Source organism: Phytophthora parasitica (assembly GCF_000247585.1).
Source record: "Phytophthora parasitica INRA-310 unplaced genomic scaffold supercont2.11, whole genome shotgun sequence".
In the NCBI taxonomy this organism is placed as follows: Eukaryota; Oomycota; class Peronosporomycetes; order Peronosporales; family Peronosporaceae; genus Phytophthora; species Phytophthora nicotianae.
In genome coordinates, this window is record NW_008648997.1 from 623,533 (window position 1) to 636,242 (window position 12,710).

Here is a 12,710-nt window from a genome sequence, read left to right on the forward strand (position 1 = left end):
TGAACAGCGATCAACTCAGGACAGTTTGTCATCTCGCAGCTTCAGAGAAAACCTTGCAAGCGTGATCAGTCCCGGAGCTGAGCGTTTCGATTAGTACCGAGCTGTGTGTTTACGGTTAGAGCAGATTATAAGCCACCCGCACGAACTTACCGGCACGTGAATCAACACCAAGTGATTGTCATTAAACAGAGCGCTTCATATTCTCTTCCTTTAGTTGTAAACAGACCAGCTCCTTCTCAGAGCATTTCCACGACTATCGGAGCTTACAGGATGGCAACGACAGCGTTGCCGACGCCGACGAGGGTTGCGAGCACGCCCACACCCCAGCAGATAGCGCGAGCGGGCTGCATGGCGTGCGCGTACACGTACGTGTGCAAGCAGCGCGCGACCGTGTAGACGGTCATGGCACCGGCGTGTACCGTGGGGTTGCTGCCGGCCAGGATGCCGCCGCCGAAGACGAAGAGCGCGAAGGGGATGGACTCCAGGTCGTTGCTCACGATGCGCGTCCAGCGGTGCTCGGCCTCGCGGGCCTTGAGCACCTTCTCGTCGTCGGTCTTGTCCAGGCCGTACGTCTGCTTGCGGCCCTTGCCCATGGTCTTGGCCAGACTGAGCACGGCATCCTCAGGTGGACGGCCGCCCGAACGGAACTTCTTGCCGCCCTGGATGCCCGTAGCTAGCAGGAACTTGAGGTACAGCACGGAGCTGCAGGCGATGTAGACCTTGGTGTTGGCGTCGACCATGGTGCTGATGATCTCTTGGCTTTTTCAGGTGTGACCTGCCCCCGTGACGTTCGACAAGGTATTCCGACGGCTGACAGGCGACGGGGAGCTGTTGACGCGCTTACAAACGTTTACAAAGACCAGCACGTCACACGTCACAGAGTTGCTGGCAGATCAAGTTGACGCTGACTTCAGCTCAGCGCGTAGGAGGTCTGATGGGCCCATCAGTGATGGCCAGACAAGTCTGCATGCGGCATACGGCTCCACGGACAGTTTCATTGATGGCGACGGCTGCGATGCCAACGTCCACGAACATTGAAACGCTCGACTGTATGGCATTCAAGTAGACGTGCGCGTGCCGACTGCGCGCCGTCGTGTAGACGGTCAATGCCCCAGCGTGTACGACCAGATTTCTACCGGCAAGGATAACACTATCATGAGACCCGGATAAGAAGCGTGTGAATTTGATTGATGATTTAGCTGCAAGTGCCTATTCGTCTAGTTGGAGAAAGCGCCGTATAGCGCGTTGCCGGCGCCCGTGGTGATGAAGATGACGCCGAACAGCCAGCACAGCGCGCGGTGCGGGTGCATGGCGTTGGCGTACGCCACGGTGTGGAAGCAGCGTACAGCCGTGTAGCCGACCATGGCGCCGATCTGCACGGCCGGGTTGCCCTTCGCCATCACGCCGGCACCGAAGACCACAAGCGCCAGCGGAATGGACTCGAGGTCGTTCTGCACGATGCGACGCCAGCGCAGCTCCGTGATCTTGGCCTTCTGGAGCTTCTCGCTCTCCTCCTTGGTGGTCTCAGGAGGCGTGACCAGGCCGTACGTCTGCACCGGGTTGCCCTTGGCCAGCGGCAGGTTCTTGTCCTCAGGCGGACGACCACCGGCTTCGAACGTCTTGGTGGCCTGAATCCCCGTGGCCAGCACGAACTTGACGTACAGCACGGCGGCGCAGGTCACGTAGGTCTTGAGTTCAGTGGACGCCGACATGGTACTGTGCAGCTTCAGAAGAGAAATACAGAATGTCTACGGCGGAATAGTGATCAGAGATCACGCTGGTACAGGTTCACCATCTCGGAGACCAGACCTGATGGCGTGAATGGCTCGGCTGTCATTGGTTGAAAGGCTCGATGACAAATGGTACCACTGTTTGACAGGCGTAACTTAACCGGGAGTCAACCGGATCGGTTAATTCTTGAGCTGCACCAGTGCTCGAACCACCCTACAAGGTAGATTCTATTTGTTCGGCGGCATGTATTGAGACTAAGGGCTTAATTGACGATATGCTTTGCCTAATTGAAGCTTCAGCCAATCTCTATTTAATTGAAGACGCCGACGATGGAGTTGACGCCGCTGGTGATGATCATGAGTACACCGATGCGCCAGCACCACGCGCGATGTGGCTGCAGCATGTTGGCGTATGCGTACGTGTGGAAACAACGCACAGAGGTGTAGACAGCCAGGCAGATGACGAATAGCTCCTTGTTACCGCCGGCGAACACACCTCCGAGGAACACCAGCAATGCCAGAGGGATGGACTCGAGGTCGTTCTGAATGATACGCTTCCAGCGGTGCTCGATTGCGCGTGCCTTCAAGAGTTCTGCGTCGTTTTCGTCACTGAACATTCCGTAGTTCTGCTCTCGTCGGCCTTGGGCAAGAGCCAAATACTTGTCCTCAGGTGGTCGACATCCTGCGTCAAAAGTCTTGGTGGCTTGAATTCCAGTGGCGATGACAAACTTGAGGTAGAGAATGAAGGAACAGACGATATAGGTCTTCAGCTCTGTAGATCCACTCATGGAAGTTAAGATTGTTGGTTTCGGAACTGTGTGGCGTTAAATGCGCAGTGGGATGCATCTCGCCGAGTTAGGCAAATGTAGCCATGAAGCCGGTTTACGTAAAGTGTTGTATTTTAGCCAATCGTATAGCAATTTACGTATCAATGGCGTCCCGATTAAGTTAATGGTCCTTGAAATGGATACAAGTTCAACATCCTACCCGCAGACCGAGGCCCGAATGCCCCACCGAATGTCTGCTGCTGCACCTGCTGTGACGAATATATCCAGCTCCACGCAGGGTATTCGTCAGCGTAGAACATCAAGCTAGTCGCTTGTCTTCGCGCTTTAGTAAGGAGACATGAATTCTTCATCAATTACTGTTCTAGGGTCTAAATCTACCTACAGCGCTGCTTGTTGTAGAAATGTCCTACGCGTACACGCCAACCACAGCGTTGACGGCACCTGCCACGATGGCTACGACGCCAAGACGCCAGCACCAGGCTCGGTGTGGTTGCAGTTTCTTAGCGTAGGCGACGGTGTGGAAGCAACGCAGCACCGTGTACGTCGCCATGGCTCCGATCTGCACGGTCGGGTTGATGCGGTCCTCGATGGCGACGCCAATGCCAAACACCACCAGGGCCAGCGGAATGGACTCCAGGTCGTTCTGCACGATGCGACGCCAACGGTGCTCCACTTCGCGGGCCTTGAGGATCTTCTCGTCCTTTTCCGCTTCCGGGTCCATGCCGTACGTCTGCTTCGGACGGCCCTTGGCCAGCGGCAGAGCCTTATCTTCTGGCGCGCGGCCGCCGGCCTCGAACGTCTTCTTGGCTTGGATCATGGTTACACGCAGGAACTTAAGGTACAGCACACTCGTGCACACCACGTACGTCTGCAGCACAGAGGAGCCCATTGTATCGATTCTTTACAGACACTTGTGCTCGACGAGGACGATTCAGAAGTGATCAGGCGGTCATGCTTGTCAAAAAGTTACCTTTTCGTAACATATGTAGCCCAAGTGTACCCCTGAACGTACGTACCCCTTATCGATTTGACGAGGCACAGCTATGGAGCTGCTGGGACTGTTGCTACGTCTCTTTAACGCGCTGTTCCTGGTGGCTGGACTGCTCGCTCTGCGCGTCTGGCAGGTTGTCGTTCCGCAGCGCGTGAAGGCGCCGATCTCCAGCTACTCGAAGCCGTTTTTCCACCATCAGAACGCGACCAATGACAAGAAAAAGAAGCGCCAGATCCGCGTCATGGCTGTGCTGGGCTCTGGCGGCCACACGACGGAGCTGCTGAAGCTCATGAAGAGGCTCAAGAGAGAGATCTATACACCCATCACGTTCGTAGTGGCCGAGACGGACAAAACTAGCCAGACCAAGACCGAACTGGACTGGAAGCCCAACGACAAAGACTCTTTTGCCATTATCCCTCGTAGTCGAGAGGTACGATGCCGCACACTTTACAGTGAGATAGAAATAATGGCTAACACTGTGTGTATTTATTCCCATCAGGTAGGGCAGTCGTGGTCGTCTACGGTGTGGACTACGCTGCGCTCGTTCCAGTCGTGTCTTGGTCTGGTATACAACCATCGTCCGCAGTTGGTGCTCTGCAATGGACCCGGTACGTTGCCAAAAAGAGTGAAAGTGTTATAGGTTATTATTGAGTGATTGAACTCCTGTTCTGGCTGCTTGCAGGTACTTGCATCCCGATCTGTGCGGCAGTGCTGCTGTTCCGCGTGTTGGGTATCCAGACGGACTCAAGGATCATCTTTTGCGAGAGCTTCGCACGCGTGCAGCACTTGTCCCTCACTGGTAAATTGCTTTACTACGTGGCCGACGAGTTCGTCGTGCAATGGCCTCAGTTGCAGACCAAGTATCCACGCACAAGACACTTAGGTGTCATTTGCTAGAGTAGCTGCTACCAGTACGAAAAAACCCTAAGTATGGACTGCTGAGTGATCTTAGATACAATGCGCCATCGTTACACATGCAGCGAGGTCCTGCACAAGCGCTCTCGTCGCTGCTTAATGCTCAGTTTTAAGTCCAAATTAGCTAACTTTAATGTCGTGGAGTCGCTACGCACGCAACGTCTTGTCTTCACTATGCTCCCACACTAAGCATCGTACCGCCGCCTGTCCAAAGCTGTCATTGCTCAAGCTCTGTGCTCTTCGCGAAGTCGCTCTCTGCTGTCTCCATGCACGCCTCCAGCCGCATTGGCTCCTCCACGGGCTCTCTGGGCTCCAGCTCCACTGTAGCCACTTCGGGCTTCAAGGCGCCGCCCACCTCCGTCGAGCGGGTACAAGTAGCCATTATTGGAGCTCTACCATGAAGATGAGCTAATCATTCTTTTATTATGTTCTTATTTTCTTATTTGGTCCAGATGATGACGGTAGCCGCCACCCAGATGAGCTGTGGCAACCCCGAGGAGAACATCAAGAAGGCGGAGTCCCTCGTGCGCATTGCTAGCTCCCGTGGAGCGCAGGTTATTCTACTACAGGAGCTGTTCCAGTTTTCGTACTTCCCTATTGAGCTCAATGCCGGCAACTTCCAGTTGGCTACAACGCTGGAAGAGTCTGCACTGGTACAGGGTATGGCGTTGCTGGCTAAGGAGCTGCACGTGGTGATCCCCATCAGCTTCTTCGAGCGATACAGGAACTCGTACTACAACTCGTGCGCTGTGATCGACGCCGACGGAACGGTGTTGGGCGTTGCGCGCAAGATGCACATCGGAGGTGGGTACATTGCCAGCAAATAGCTACATTTTTGTGCTGGCTCAATGATGGCATTATTTATCGAACAGACCGTCTTGGCTACAACGAGAAATACTACTTCACGCCGTCTGACGACTCGTTCAAAGTCTGGAACACGGTGCGTACGACAACAAACTGGGGTGTTGGAGTTGTAGACTAAATATTTGTTGGGGCAGCGTTACGGTAAGATTGGTGTAGCCATCGGCTCGGACCAGTGGTATCCCGAAGTGGCACGCAGTTTGGTAGTGCAGGGCGCCGAGTTGCTACTGTATCCAAGTGCTATGGGCAGCAACCACTACGACCCCAACTTTGATCCACGTGATCAGTGGCAACGTGTGATGCAGGGCCATGCAGCGGCGAGTATGGTGCCCGTTATCTGCTCCAACCGCGTGGGTACTGAAGTCGTGGACGGTATCCAGGTTACATTCGTTGGCTCCTCGTTCATCACAGGCCAGACTGGTGAAATGGTACGCTTGAACACTCTACTTCATGGAAATTATAACTAACTTTTGTCTGCTGTTACTAGCTTAAGATTGCCGACCGTGAGTCGGAAGGTGTGCTTGTGGAGAGCTTCGACCTCGAGAAATTCCACGTGAGACGAGCCAGTTGGGGTCTTGTTCGTGACCGCAGACCCAACATGTATGGAACACTCATTACGCGTGATGGACCTCAGTGATACTCTTCAGCATCGTGTTATCAAAGAGAATGGAGCTCAATGGAGCCATATCGTAGAGTGCATGTGCTGTGATGGCTAAATGTAGCCATGTTCAAAAACTGACGTTGGTTCACAAGTTATTTATAACGTGGTTGAAATGGCTGCATAGGTCAGTTTGTATTTTCCCTATTACAGCGATGAGCACCAAGGTTACGACTGGATTAAAGCCTGGGATCGGTCGCCGCGGTAATTCACTGTCAGCAAGTCGACTACGCGAGCAGTTGGCAGCGCGTAATGGCCCTAGACACTCCGTGTATTGGGTGCAACCGAAGAAGGGCGAGGTCAAGTTGCCAAGCTACACGAATGTGATGGAGGCCACGAACATGGCTGCATGTGCCAAGAAGATCGAGTACACTCTGCTCGGCAAGTACACTGGCGACTGGAAAGATGGCCAAAAACACGGCTACGGTGCTCTGCTGTACGCGAACGGGAACAAATACGAAGGTGAGTGGGTTGAGAACAAACGCGAGGGTCGTGGGGTCTACTGGGTCGAGGAGAAGAAGAAATTGCGCAAACAATACGCTGGTGAGTGGTACAATGACCACCGACATGGTCGCGGCACCTTTTTCAACGAAGATGGAGGTAAATATGAGGGCCAATGGCTCAATAACAAGCGTCATGGTCATGGCCGTATGGTCCATGGTGATGATCAATCCGTGTACGACGGAGAGTGGGTGAATAACGAGCGATCTGGACGAGGAACGCTGATTTTGGGTGCGTAATTGACTGATGTAGCCATTTTTGAACGACTATTCACTTTGAGTTCGATGTAGTAAATGGCGATCGCTATGAAGGACATTGGCTCAACGACAAAAAAGAAGGCCCAGGGCGATACTTCTACAAGGCCACTCGCAAGATGTACGAAGGCGAGTGGGTCGACGGAGCTCCCAAGTGTGGGACGTACCATGACGACACCGAGTTTAACGACGACGAGCTTGGAGATGACGAGAGTCACAACACGTTTCAACTCCCAGAGGTAAGTGTCGTCAATATTTTATTTTGACATGGAGACATCTACTCACTATGGCTACATTCTCAGTTGGAGCTCGCACACCCCGATCAAGTATTGAGTGAAGGTGTCGCGTGTATCCGTCAGGAACGCGTACGCGAACGAGCCTTTGACGCCGACGAAGATGGACACATTGAGAATGCAGCCGATACAATGGCTACAACTCGCCGTAGCACCTTGACCGCGACAGATCTCGAGCCTGGCGTCGTCGTCTTTGACGAGCAAATGTTACGCTCGATCCAGAGCGAGTTCGCTGCTCTACTAGCAGAGCAAAGCGCTGCACTGGCCGAGAGTCCCGACGCACAGACTGTTAAGACTCGAAGTGGCTGCATCCCGTGCTCTCGCTTGTCTGGTCTCATCGACGTGCTTCAACTCGATGTAAGTGAGGAACAACTCACGGAATTGTTACAAGAAATCGGCGCAGCAAGTGACACTCTCGTATCATTCGCCGAGTGTGTCGACATCCTGTCGTTGCTGATGGAGAGCCAAGATGCACCCATTCTCGAAGAAGACGAAGACGACGATAGTAATTACTAAAAAAAAGTAGTACTCTGGTCGGCAAAGTAGTATTTGTGTTCCGTTCTACCGTCCTACCTGCCCTACTTTCTTCTAACCGCCTTAAGTGAAGCGGAGGCCCAGCGCCGCCACTACCTCGCGGTACTTGTGCAGGTCCTTGCGACGCAAGTACTTGAGCAGCTTCCGTCGCTTCTCCACCATCGCAATCAGACCTCGTCGAGAGTGATGGTCCTTCTTGTGGCCCTGAGCGTGGGCCGTGCTGCGTAGAATCTTCTGCGTGAGTACAGCGATCTGCACCTCGCTGGAGCCAGTGTCGCCCGGGAAGCGCTGGAACGTCTCGATGGCCGTAGCCACCTGCGCCTTGTTGAGCTCGTGCTGCGACGCGTTGCGCAGACTCAGCACAGCCTTGAGCTGCTCGAGGGTCTTCGCCTCGTCCTCGTTCTCAGGCTTCACGTCGTCCAGCTTCAGTCCGAAGCGGTAGCTCTTGTCGGCGGACACACGCGGTGGCGCCACGTACGACACGCAGCGAGCGGCTGGGTGCGAGGCCGCAGGGCGCGCGGCGCGAGCGAGACGAGAGAGCGCGAACATGGCTGGTTGCAGCTTGTGTGGCTGGAAGACTGTGAATACAAAGGATAATCCTTTATCCTTTGCTAGTTGATAATCCCTTATTACTTGATGGACTCTTTCGAATGATTAATAGGAAAAAAGCGTTTTCTTTGCCATAAAAAAAAGGTCCCGAACACATAGTGAAACCAAATCCAAGTGAACGGAAAGAGTGCTCAAGTTTCCGACATAAACACTTTTTGTAGAAATGTGCCCGAAAAAAACCATAAAAAATAATGGTTTTTTTCGGTCTGAATGCGGCAATTTGTGATACCGGTATCGGAAGGTATGCATTTTTGTAGTGATAAACAACAGGAAAGGTTGTAATTAGTTTTTTGTGTGGAATTTTGGTGTGGTCCTTCATAAAAAGATTTTCGTTCGATTGATTAAATGTTGCATTAGACCACCAATAGCTTAGCCGCATTTGGTAATGGTAGCTTGTTCTGCGGTTGTATGACAGCACATTCGTCTCATGGCCATTTTACCTGGGATCAACACAGGGACCTTGTTGGCGGTCCTATATATATTTAAAAACCAAGTGGACTGTGCGCATTCAAGTAGGTCCCGACAAAACTCATATATTGCACATGGAAAAAGCAAGCAAATACTGAGGCTGCGAGGCAGGCTCAGGAGTGCAGCGCTATGCCTCAGGGCGGGGTATATACGGAAACCTCAGCGAGCAGAGACGAGATGGCACGGCTTTGAGTAAACACCAAGCTGGCGAGTATTAAAAAAATGTTGAATGTGAGAAAAGTTGACGGTTTACTTTTCAGATCTACAGTACAGGAGCGTTCTTTTAATAATAACTGCATGGAAAAGTGTCGAGAGATAGATGAATGCTGGTACAAACGCCTTCACTATAGCTACGATTACCAGCTACTTGTACATAGTTTTGTGAACTGCGAGTTTTTACAATTGGGCATTGAGAATTTTGCATATTTAGTGGACTATGGACTCAGCAGCGTCAACCCTGCTTGCGTCACTGAGATTAATTTGGTTAAGCTGTCTGTCGTGTCGTACCTTTCCTCTTAATATTATAAAAGGAGTTGATTGGCACTTCGTTATTACCTCAGTTGGTCCTAATGACATCGTATGGCCTTGTCGACGGGCGTTTGATTTTCACCCTCGAGGAAACCTTTAGTCAACGAGCGAACTTTGCTAATACAAAATGATGCACGCTCGATTTCACGCACCACAGTTGAAAAACTTAGCAGATGGAATCAATAGTCAAATGAGATGATAGCCTTGCTAATCCACGTCTGAGGATGTCGTTCCTACTACATCGTATGTGTCCTTTTCAAAAGACTGCACACGACCTTAATGCAGTTTCATTTCAGTCGTGGACTTCGATGCTTTCCAATACTCAGGAAACAGCTTCTTGATGTAAAAAGCTTCTTCATCCGTCAGATCCATGCTCTTCATGGCACTCTTGATGTTTTGAGGTGTATATCCCATGCCATCCATCGTTCTAAACGCGGAAAGCAACTCGCCTTGCAGCACAGTTTTAACGTCATCGTGTCCGCCCACAGCATCGTTGCCGATGAGATCTTATTAAGCGCGATATCGACGTCATCAGGTTGTTCGGACGGTCTCTTGAACTTAGCCATTTTATCAATTATGTCGTCAAGTAAGCTCAGAAAACTCTCTCTTCAGTGGTCGGTCCATGATCCAGATCCTTACTGTCATCGATGGGCTCGCGCTTTCTCAATCGCCGCCCGACGTTGCTACTGTCTAAGGCAGCAACAGTAGGTTTTTGGGAGACAGCTGAAAAGGATGTTGCAAGCGTGCCAAAGCTCACAGCGTCGGTAGTCGAGACATCATCGGCGCAGGCAAGAACAGTGGCCGTAGCAGCCAACAGGAAGATGCGCACGCATCAGAAGTTGTTCGCGACGATGGCGATGGACGGGAAAAATTGAAAAATGACCCCCAGCGAATCGATTCGCATTTCGTGTGACGATCTCAAATGCAGTACTTCGAAGTATATGGCTTGTAGAACAAATAGAGTGTTTTGACGGTATACTTAAATAATGTTGGAGAAAGGGAACGAGAATCTCAACCGCACAATCCTGCTAAATATCTAAATTAGGCCCGTAATCATGCATCAGCATAAACTCTTCAGACCCGTGATCTTGTCTCCACGTAAACTCTATTGCCACATTTGTCCGGCTCTCCTACACGTAAAATAGTATTCTTTTCGCAGCAGGAAACTAATGCAGAACCAGATATTTACATTGTTCTAAAAAGTGATAGACTCATTCGTGTTTTCAGTTGTTGAGATTGCTGAATGGAGGCTGGTAACAATAGTATCACAGGAGATACTTCACTTATTCGGACTGGGTGCCCATCTGTACTTCCTGCGCTCGTTCCTGCCGAGGAGAGTCGAACAAATGTTTAGATACCTATGATGGCTCAGTTAGACACATTCGCTGATGGTTAATCACTTATTGTAGCAGGTTCCGACCACTACGAGGGGGCTGGCGCTTCCTGGCAAAACCAAATCTATGTTGTTGGCCAAATTCCAAAGTGGTCTGAGCTAGGTCTTTCTGTCTGCGGAGTAGTTTCATAACTACTAGGTCTTCTAAATTCTAACTATTCCGTATTCTAGATTCTAACTGCCACTTGCCAACTTGGCGGTGGGACCCGTTCCGTCGCCCGATGAATGCGTTAGGCTTGATCAGTAAAGCTCCCACTACATTGTTTCGGTGTAGTGGAATCTTAAAGCGACCAGCTGAACTTTTAGAGGCACCAACAATCCAACATGTCTGCAAACACCGCAAAGATAGTAAGAATTACGAGCTGTCTGTGGAGTACACTACTTGTAGGCATAGGTACCAAAGCATTTCGAAACGAAAGATCACGAAGCTTAACTTCTCTCGCAATTAATCGATACCCCATGGATGACATTTAGTCACTTCGATGTCACTCATTATGATATCAATATCAATATCAAAACAGCGGTTTATCGCTCAGGTACATTTTGCTGTCATGAGTTGCATGTTGCGAGTGAGCTGGACTTGGAAGGTTACTGTAGAAAGTTGCCTGTGAGACCGTGGACAAAACAGTACGCACCACCACGCATCGCCACTGCGCTCCGCCAACAAATTTACTGCCAGTACAAACAAGTAAAAGATCATGCAGCTTCGTCAGTGTACTAAACCCTAGACGAAGACTTCAGGGAAACATTGCAGTTTAGCTTGGCTTCTACCAAAATGGCTTTATATTCGCAGAGCACAAAAGAAATAGAAAAAAGCACGGCCCGATGTATTGACAATGTTAATGACTGCAAAATGTCCTGCAAAATGTCCGTGACTCCTGCGTGAAGTTGTCCAGCTTAATCCCTGATAGGATCGAGCTTGGAAGTGCGGTACCAGAAACCCTCCCAGTCATCCGCCTTATTACTGAATCCTGCCAGCTTTTCTTTACGGACCCCGTTCTCTTTTAGATATTTCAGGGCATTCTTCAGTTTGTCGGGGCCGTAGTTTTTCTTCGCGAGCTCTTCGTTAGTTTTCTTGAACAAATTCATGTAGCGTTGCTTCTTGCTAAATAATTTCTTCGCAAACTCGCTCACGGAGGCTCGCTCTTCGTTGTCCAATTTGGCATCTTCATGTTGTCTCAGGGAGCGAACACTGTGATGCTGGCGCTTGTCAATCAGTCCGGGAGATGCGTACTGCGCCAACCCGGTTGGAGTCGAAGCCGTTGCTGCCAGAACCGCACTACTGGTAGCAAGAAGGGAGACCAATGCCACTACGAAGGTGATGCACGCGCGCATGGTTGATGTCGTGGATGAGGTTGAATCTTCCGAGCAAATTGCGGAATGGTACGTGTACTTGGGTGCGTTGTTATGTAAGCCAAAGAGCCTCGAGTCGAGGGACCTGTAGAGGCTACACGGGTTTTGTACAAACGAACAGATCCTTCTTCGGATCTTGCCAAGCGTATGGAAATAAGAAGAGTCCGCACTGTATTTGTACTAATGCAAGAGTCTTCCGACCGCACAGTACCGGTATGCAGAACGAGCTGTCGACGATGTCATCTGGTCCAGACAACGGTCCAAGGGTACTCCTGATCTAACGAAGTTCTTGTTGAGAGAAACATGGTGCAGACCTATTATTAATGAACTACATCGTTCATGTTATAATAGTTTTGTTTTCTGGATATTTGAAGCAAAACGAGTGTCAAAAAGCGGGTCAAATACCAAACTTACGTTTCAGTAGCGTATATGGTGGGGGTACTTCCCGCCAAACTATAGATACTGTGCCAAAACACTAGTGATAATGTTTTATTTAAATTCAATCTTCACCAGGTAAAAGATTAAGAATAACTTTAAAATCACAATCACGGTATCTTTACTAATCTCGCGAGATTTCTCGTCTGATTGAAGAACATATGTACATGTCCAGACTGCTATATCGTAGTTTGAGTAGTAACTTCCTCCGTATAGTAAAATCGGAGTGATTATTGCCACATACGTTTGTGGCTGGTTTGTGGTTAGTAATAATTTTGTGTGTAATAATTTTGTAGTGAAAATAGTGAGTCATCGGTGAGAGAAATGATATTAAGATTACGAATTTCTTCACATTTTGATACTGTACGATAGGCAGAATATCTATAACAACAATATTGA

The 12,710-nt window shown here is 50.3% G+C and overlaps 9 protein-coding genes across 12 annotated transcripts; 3 read left to right on the top strand and 6 right to left on the bottom strand.

The window, feature by feature from the left end:
- Positions 1-157: 157 nt before the first annotated feature.
- PPTG_07184 (hypothetical protein) lies at positions 158-912 on the bottom strand. Its single transcript, XM_008901340.1, has one exon. It carries the CDS (start codon positions 738-740, stop codon positions 264-266), a length of 477 nt encoding a protein of 158 aa, XP_008899588.1. The 5' UTR covers positions 741-912; the 3' UTR covers positions 158-263.
- A 187-nt stretch (positions 913-1,099) lies between these two features.
- PPTG_07185 (hypothetical protein) lies at positions 1,100-1,810 on the bottom strand. Its single transcript, XM_008901341.1, has one exon. The coding sequence runs from the start codon at positions 1,710-1,712 to the stop codon at positions 1,218-1,220; it is 495 nt and encodes a 164-aa protein (XP_008899589.1). The 5' UTR covers positions 1,713-1,810; the 3' UTR covers positions 1,100-1,217.
- A 231-nt stretch (positions 1,811-2,041) lies between these two features.
- On the bottom strand, positions 2,042-2,518 carry PPTG_07186 (hypothetical protein; the record flags this gene model as incomplete). Its single annotated transcript, XM_008901342.1, has 1 exon — positions 2,042-2,518. The coding sequence occupies one exon, from the start codon at positions 2,516-2,518 to the stop codon at positions 2,042-2,044; it is 477 nt and encodes a 158-aa protein (XP_008899590.1).
- Positions 2,519-2,729: 211 nt separating this feature from the next.
- On the bottom strand, positions 2,730-3,447 carry PPTG_07187 (hypothetical protein). The gene has a single exon (XM_008901343.1). The coding sequence runs from the start codon at positions 3,405-3,407 to the stop codon at positions 2,925-2,927; it is 483 nt and encodes a 160-aa protein (XP_008899591.1). The 5' UTR covers positions 3,408-3,447; the 3' UTR covers positions 2,730-2,924.
- Positions 3,448-3,526: 79 nt separating this feature from the next.
- PPTG_07188 lies at positions 3,527-4,588 on the top strand. 2 transcript variants are annotated; one of them, XM_008901344.1, is made up of 3 exons: positions 3,527-3,939; positions 4,009-4,117; positions 4,192-4,588. In XM_008901344.1, the coding sequence occupies exons 1-3, from the start codon at positions 3,562-3,564 to the stop codon at positions 4,404-4,406; spliced, it is 702 nt and encodes a 233-aa protein (XP_008899592.1). In that variant the 5' UTR covers positions 3,527-3,561; the 3' UTR covers positions 4,407-4,588. The 2 variants fall into 2 exon arrangements, with proteins under 2 accessions (XP_008899592.1, XP_008899593.1); XM_008901345.1 differs by having other exon boundaries at positions 4,009-4,588.
- Positions 4,589-4,596: 8 nt separating this feature from the next.
- PPTG_07189 (N-carbamoylputrescine amidase) lies at positions 4,597-6,063 on the top strand. Of its 3 annotated transcripts, XM_008901347.1 has the most exons (6): positions 4,597-4,792; positions 4,877-4,978; positions 5,048-5,228; positions 5,297-5,364; positions 5,423-5,713; positions 5,773-6,063. In XM_008901347.1, exons 1-6 carry the CDS (start codon positions 4,691-4,693, stop codon positions 5,920-5,922), a joined length of 894 nt encoding a protein of 297 aa, XP_008899595.1. In that variant the 5' UTR covers positions 4,597-4,690; the 3' UTR covers positions 5,923-6,063. The 3 variants fall into 3 exon arrangements, with proteins under 3 accessions (XP_008899595.1, XP_008899594.1, XP_008899596.1); XM_008901346.1 differs by having other exon boundaries at positions 4,877-5,228; XM_008901348.1 differs by having other exon boundaries at positions 4,597-5,228.
- Positions 6,060-7,533, top strand: PPTG_07190 (hypothetical protein). The gene is made up of 3 exons (XM_008901349.1): positions 6,060-6,675; positions 6,735-6,937; positions 7,001-7,533. The coding sequence occupies exons 1-3, from the start codon at positions 6,099-6,101 to the stop codon at positions 7,505-7,507; spliced, it is 1,287 nt and encodes a 428-aa protein (XP_008899597.1). The 5' UTR covers positions 6,060-6,098; the 3' UTR covers positions 7,508-7,533.
- PPTG_07191 (ribosomal protein S15) lies at positions 7,506-8,142 on the bottom strand. The gene has a single exon (XM_008901350.1). It carries the CDS (start codon positions 8,072-8,074, stop codon positions 7,589-7,591), a length of 486 nt encoding a protein of 161 aa, XP_008899598.1. The 5' UTR covers positions 8,075-8,142; the 3' UTR covers positions 7,506-7,588.
- Positions 8,143-11,420: 3,278 nt separating this feature from the next.
- PPTG_07192 (hypothetical protein) lies at positions 11,421-11,892 on the bottom strand (the record flags this gene model as incomplete). Its single annotated transcript, XM_008901351.1, has 1 exon — positions 11,421-11,892. Exon 1 carries the CDS (start codon positions 11,856-11,858, stop codon positions 11,421-11,423), a length of 438 nt encoding a protein of 145 aa, XP_008899599.1. The 5' UTR covers positions 11,859-11,892.
- Between the last annotated feature and the right edge of the window lie 818 nt (positions 11,893-12,710).

Coding starts and splice junctions, on each gene's coding strand:
- PPTG_07190 (XM_008901349.1), top strand. CDS start 6,099: ATGAGCACCAAGGTTACGACTGGATTAAAGCCTGGGATCGGTCGCCGC. Junction 6,676..6,734: donor ACGAGGAACGCTGATTTTGG/GTGCGTAATTGA, acceptor AGTTCGATGTAG/TAAATGGCGATCGCTATGAA. Junction 6,938..7,000: donor ACACGTTTCAACTCCCAGAG/GTAAGTGTCGTC, acceptor CTACATTCTCAG/TTGGAGCTCGCACACCCCGA.
- PPTG_07187 (XM_008901343.1), bottom strand. CDS start 3,407: ATGGGCTCCTCTGTGCTGCAGACGTACGTGGTGTGCACGAGTGTGCTG.
- PPTG_07184 (XM_008901340.1), bottom strand. CDS start 740: ATGGTCGACGCCAACACCAAGGTCTACATCGCCTGCAGCTCCGTGCTG.
- PPTG_07189 (XM_008901346.1), top strand. CDS start 4,691: ATGCACGCCTCCAGCCGCATTGGCTCCTCCACGGGCTCTCTGGGCTCC. Junction 5,229..5,296: donor GCGCAAGATGCACATCGGAG/GTGGGTACATTG, acceptor TTTATCGAACAG/ACCGTCTTGGCTACAACGAG. Junction 5,365..5,422: donor CGTTCAAAGTCTGGAACACG/GTGCGTACGACA, acceptor TTGTTGGGGCAG/CGTTACGGTAAGATTGGTGT.
- PPTG_07191 (XM_008901350.1), bottom strand. CDS start 8,074: ATGTTCGCGCTCTCTCGTCTCGCTCGCGCCGCGCGCCCTGCGGCCTCG.
- PPTG_07188 (XM_008901344.1), top strand. CDS start 3,562: ATGGAGCTGCTGGGACTGTTGCTACGTCTCTTTAACGCGCTGTTCCTG. Junction 3,940..4,008: donor TTATCCCTCGTAGTCGAGAG/GTACGATGCCGC, acceptor TATTCCCATCAG/GTAGGGCAGTCGTGGTCGTC. Junction 4,118..4,191: donor GGTGCTCTGCAATGGACCCG/GTACGTTGCCAA, acceptor GGCTGCTTGCAG/GTACTTGCATCCCGATCTGT.
- PPTG_07185 (XM_008901341.1), bottom strand. CDS start 1,712: ATGTCGGCGTCCACTGAACTCAAGACCTACGTGACCTGCGCCGCCGTG.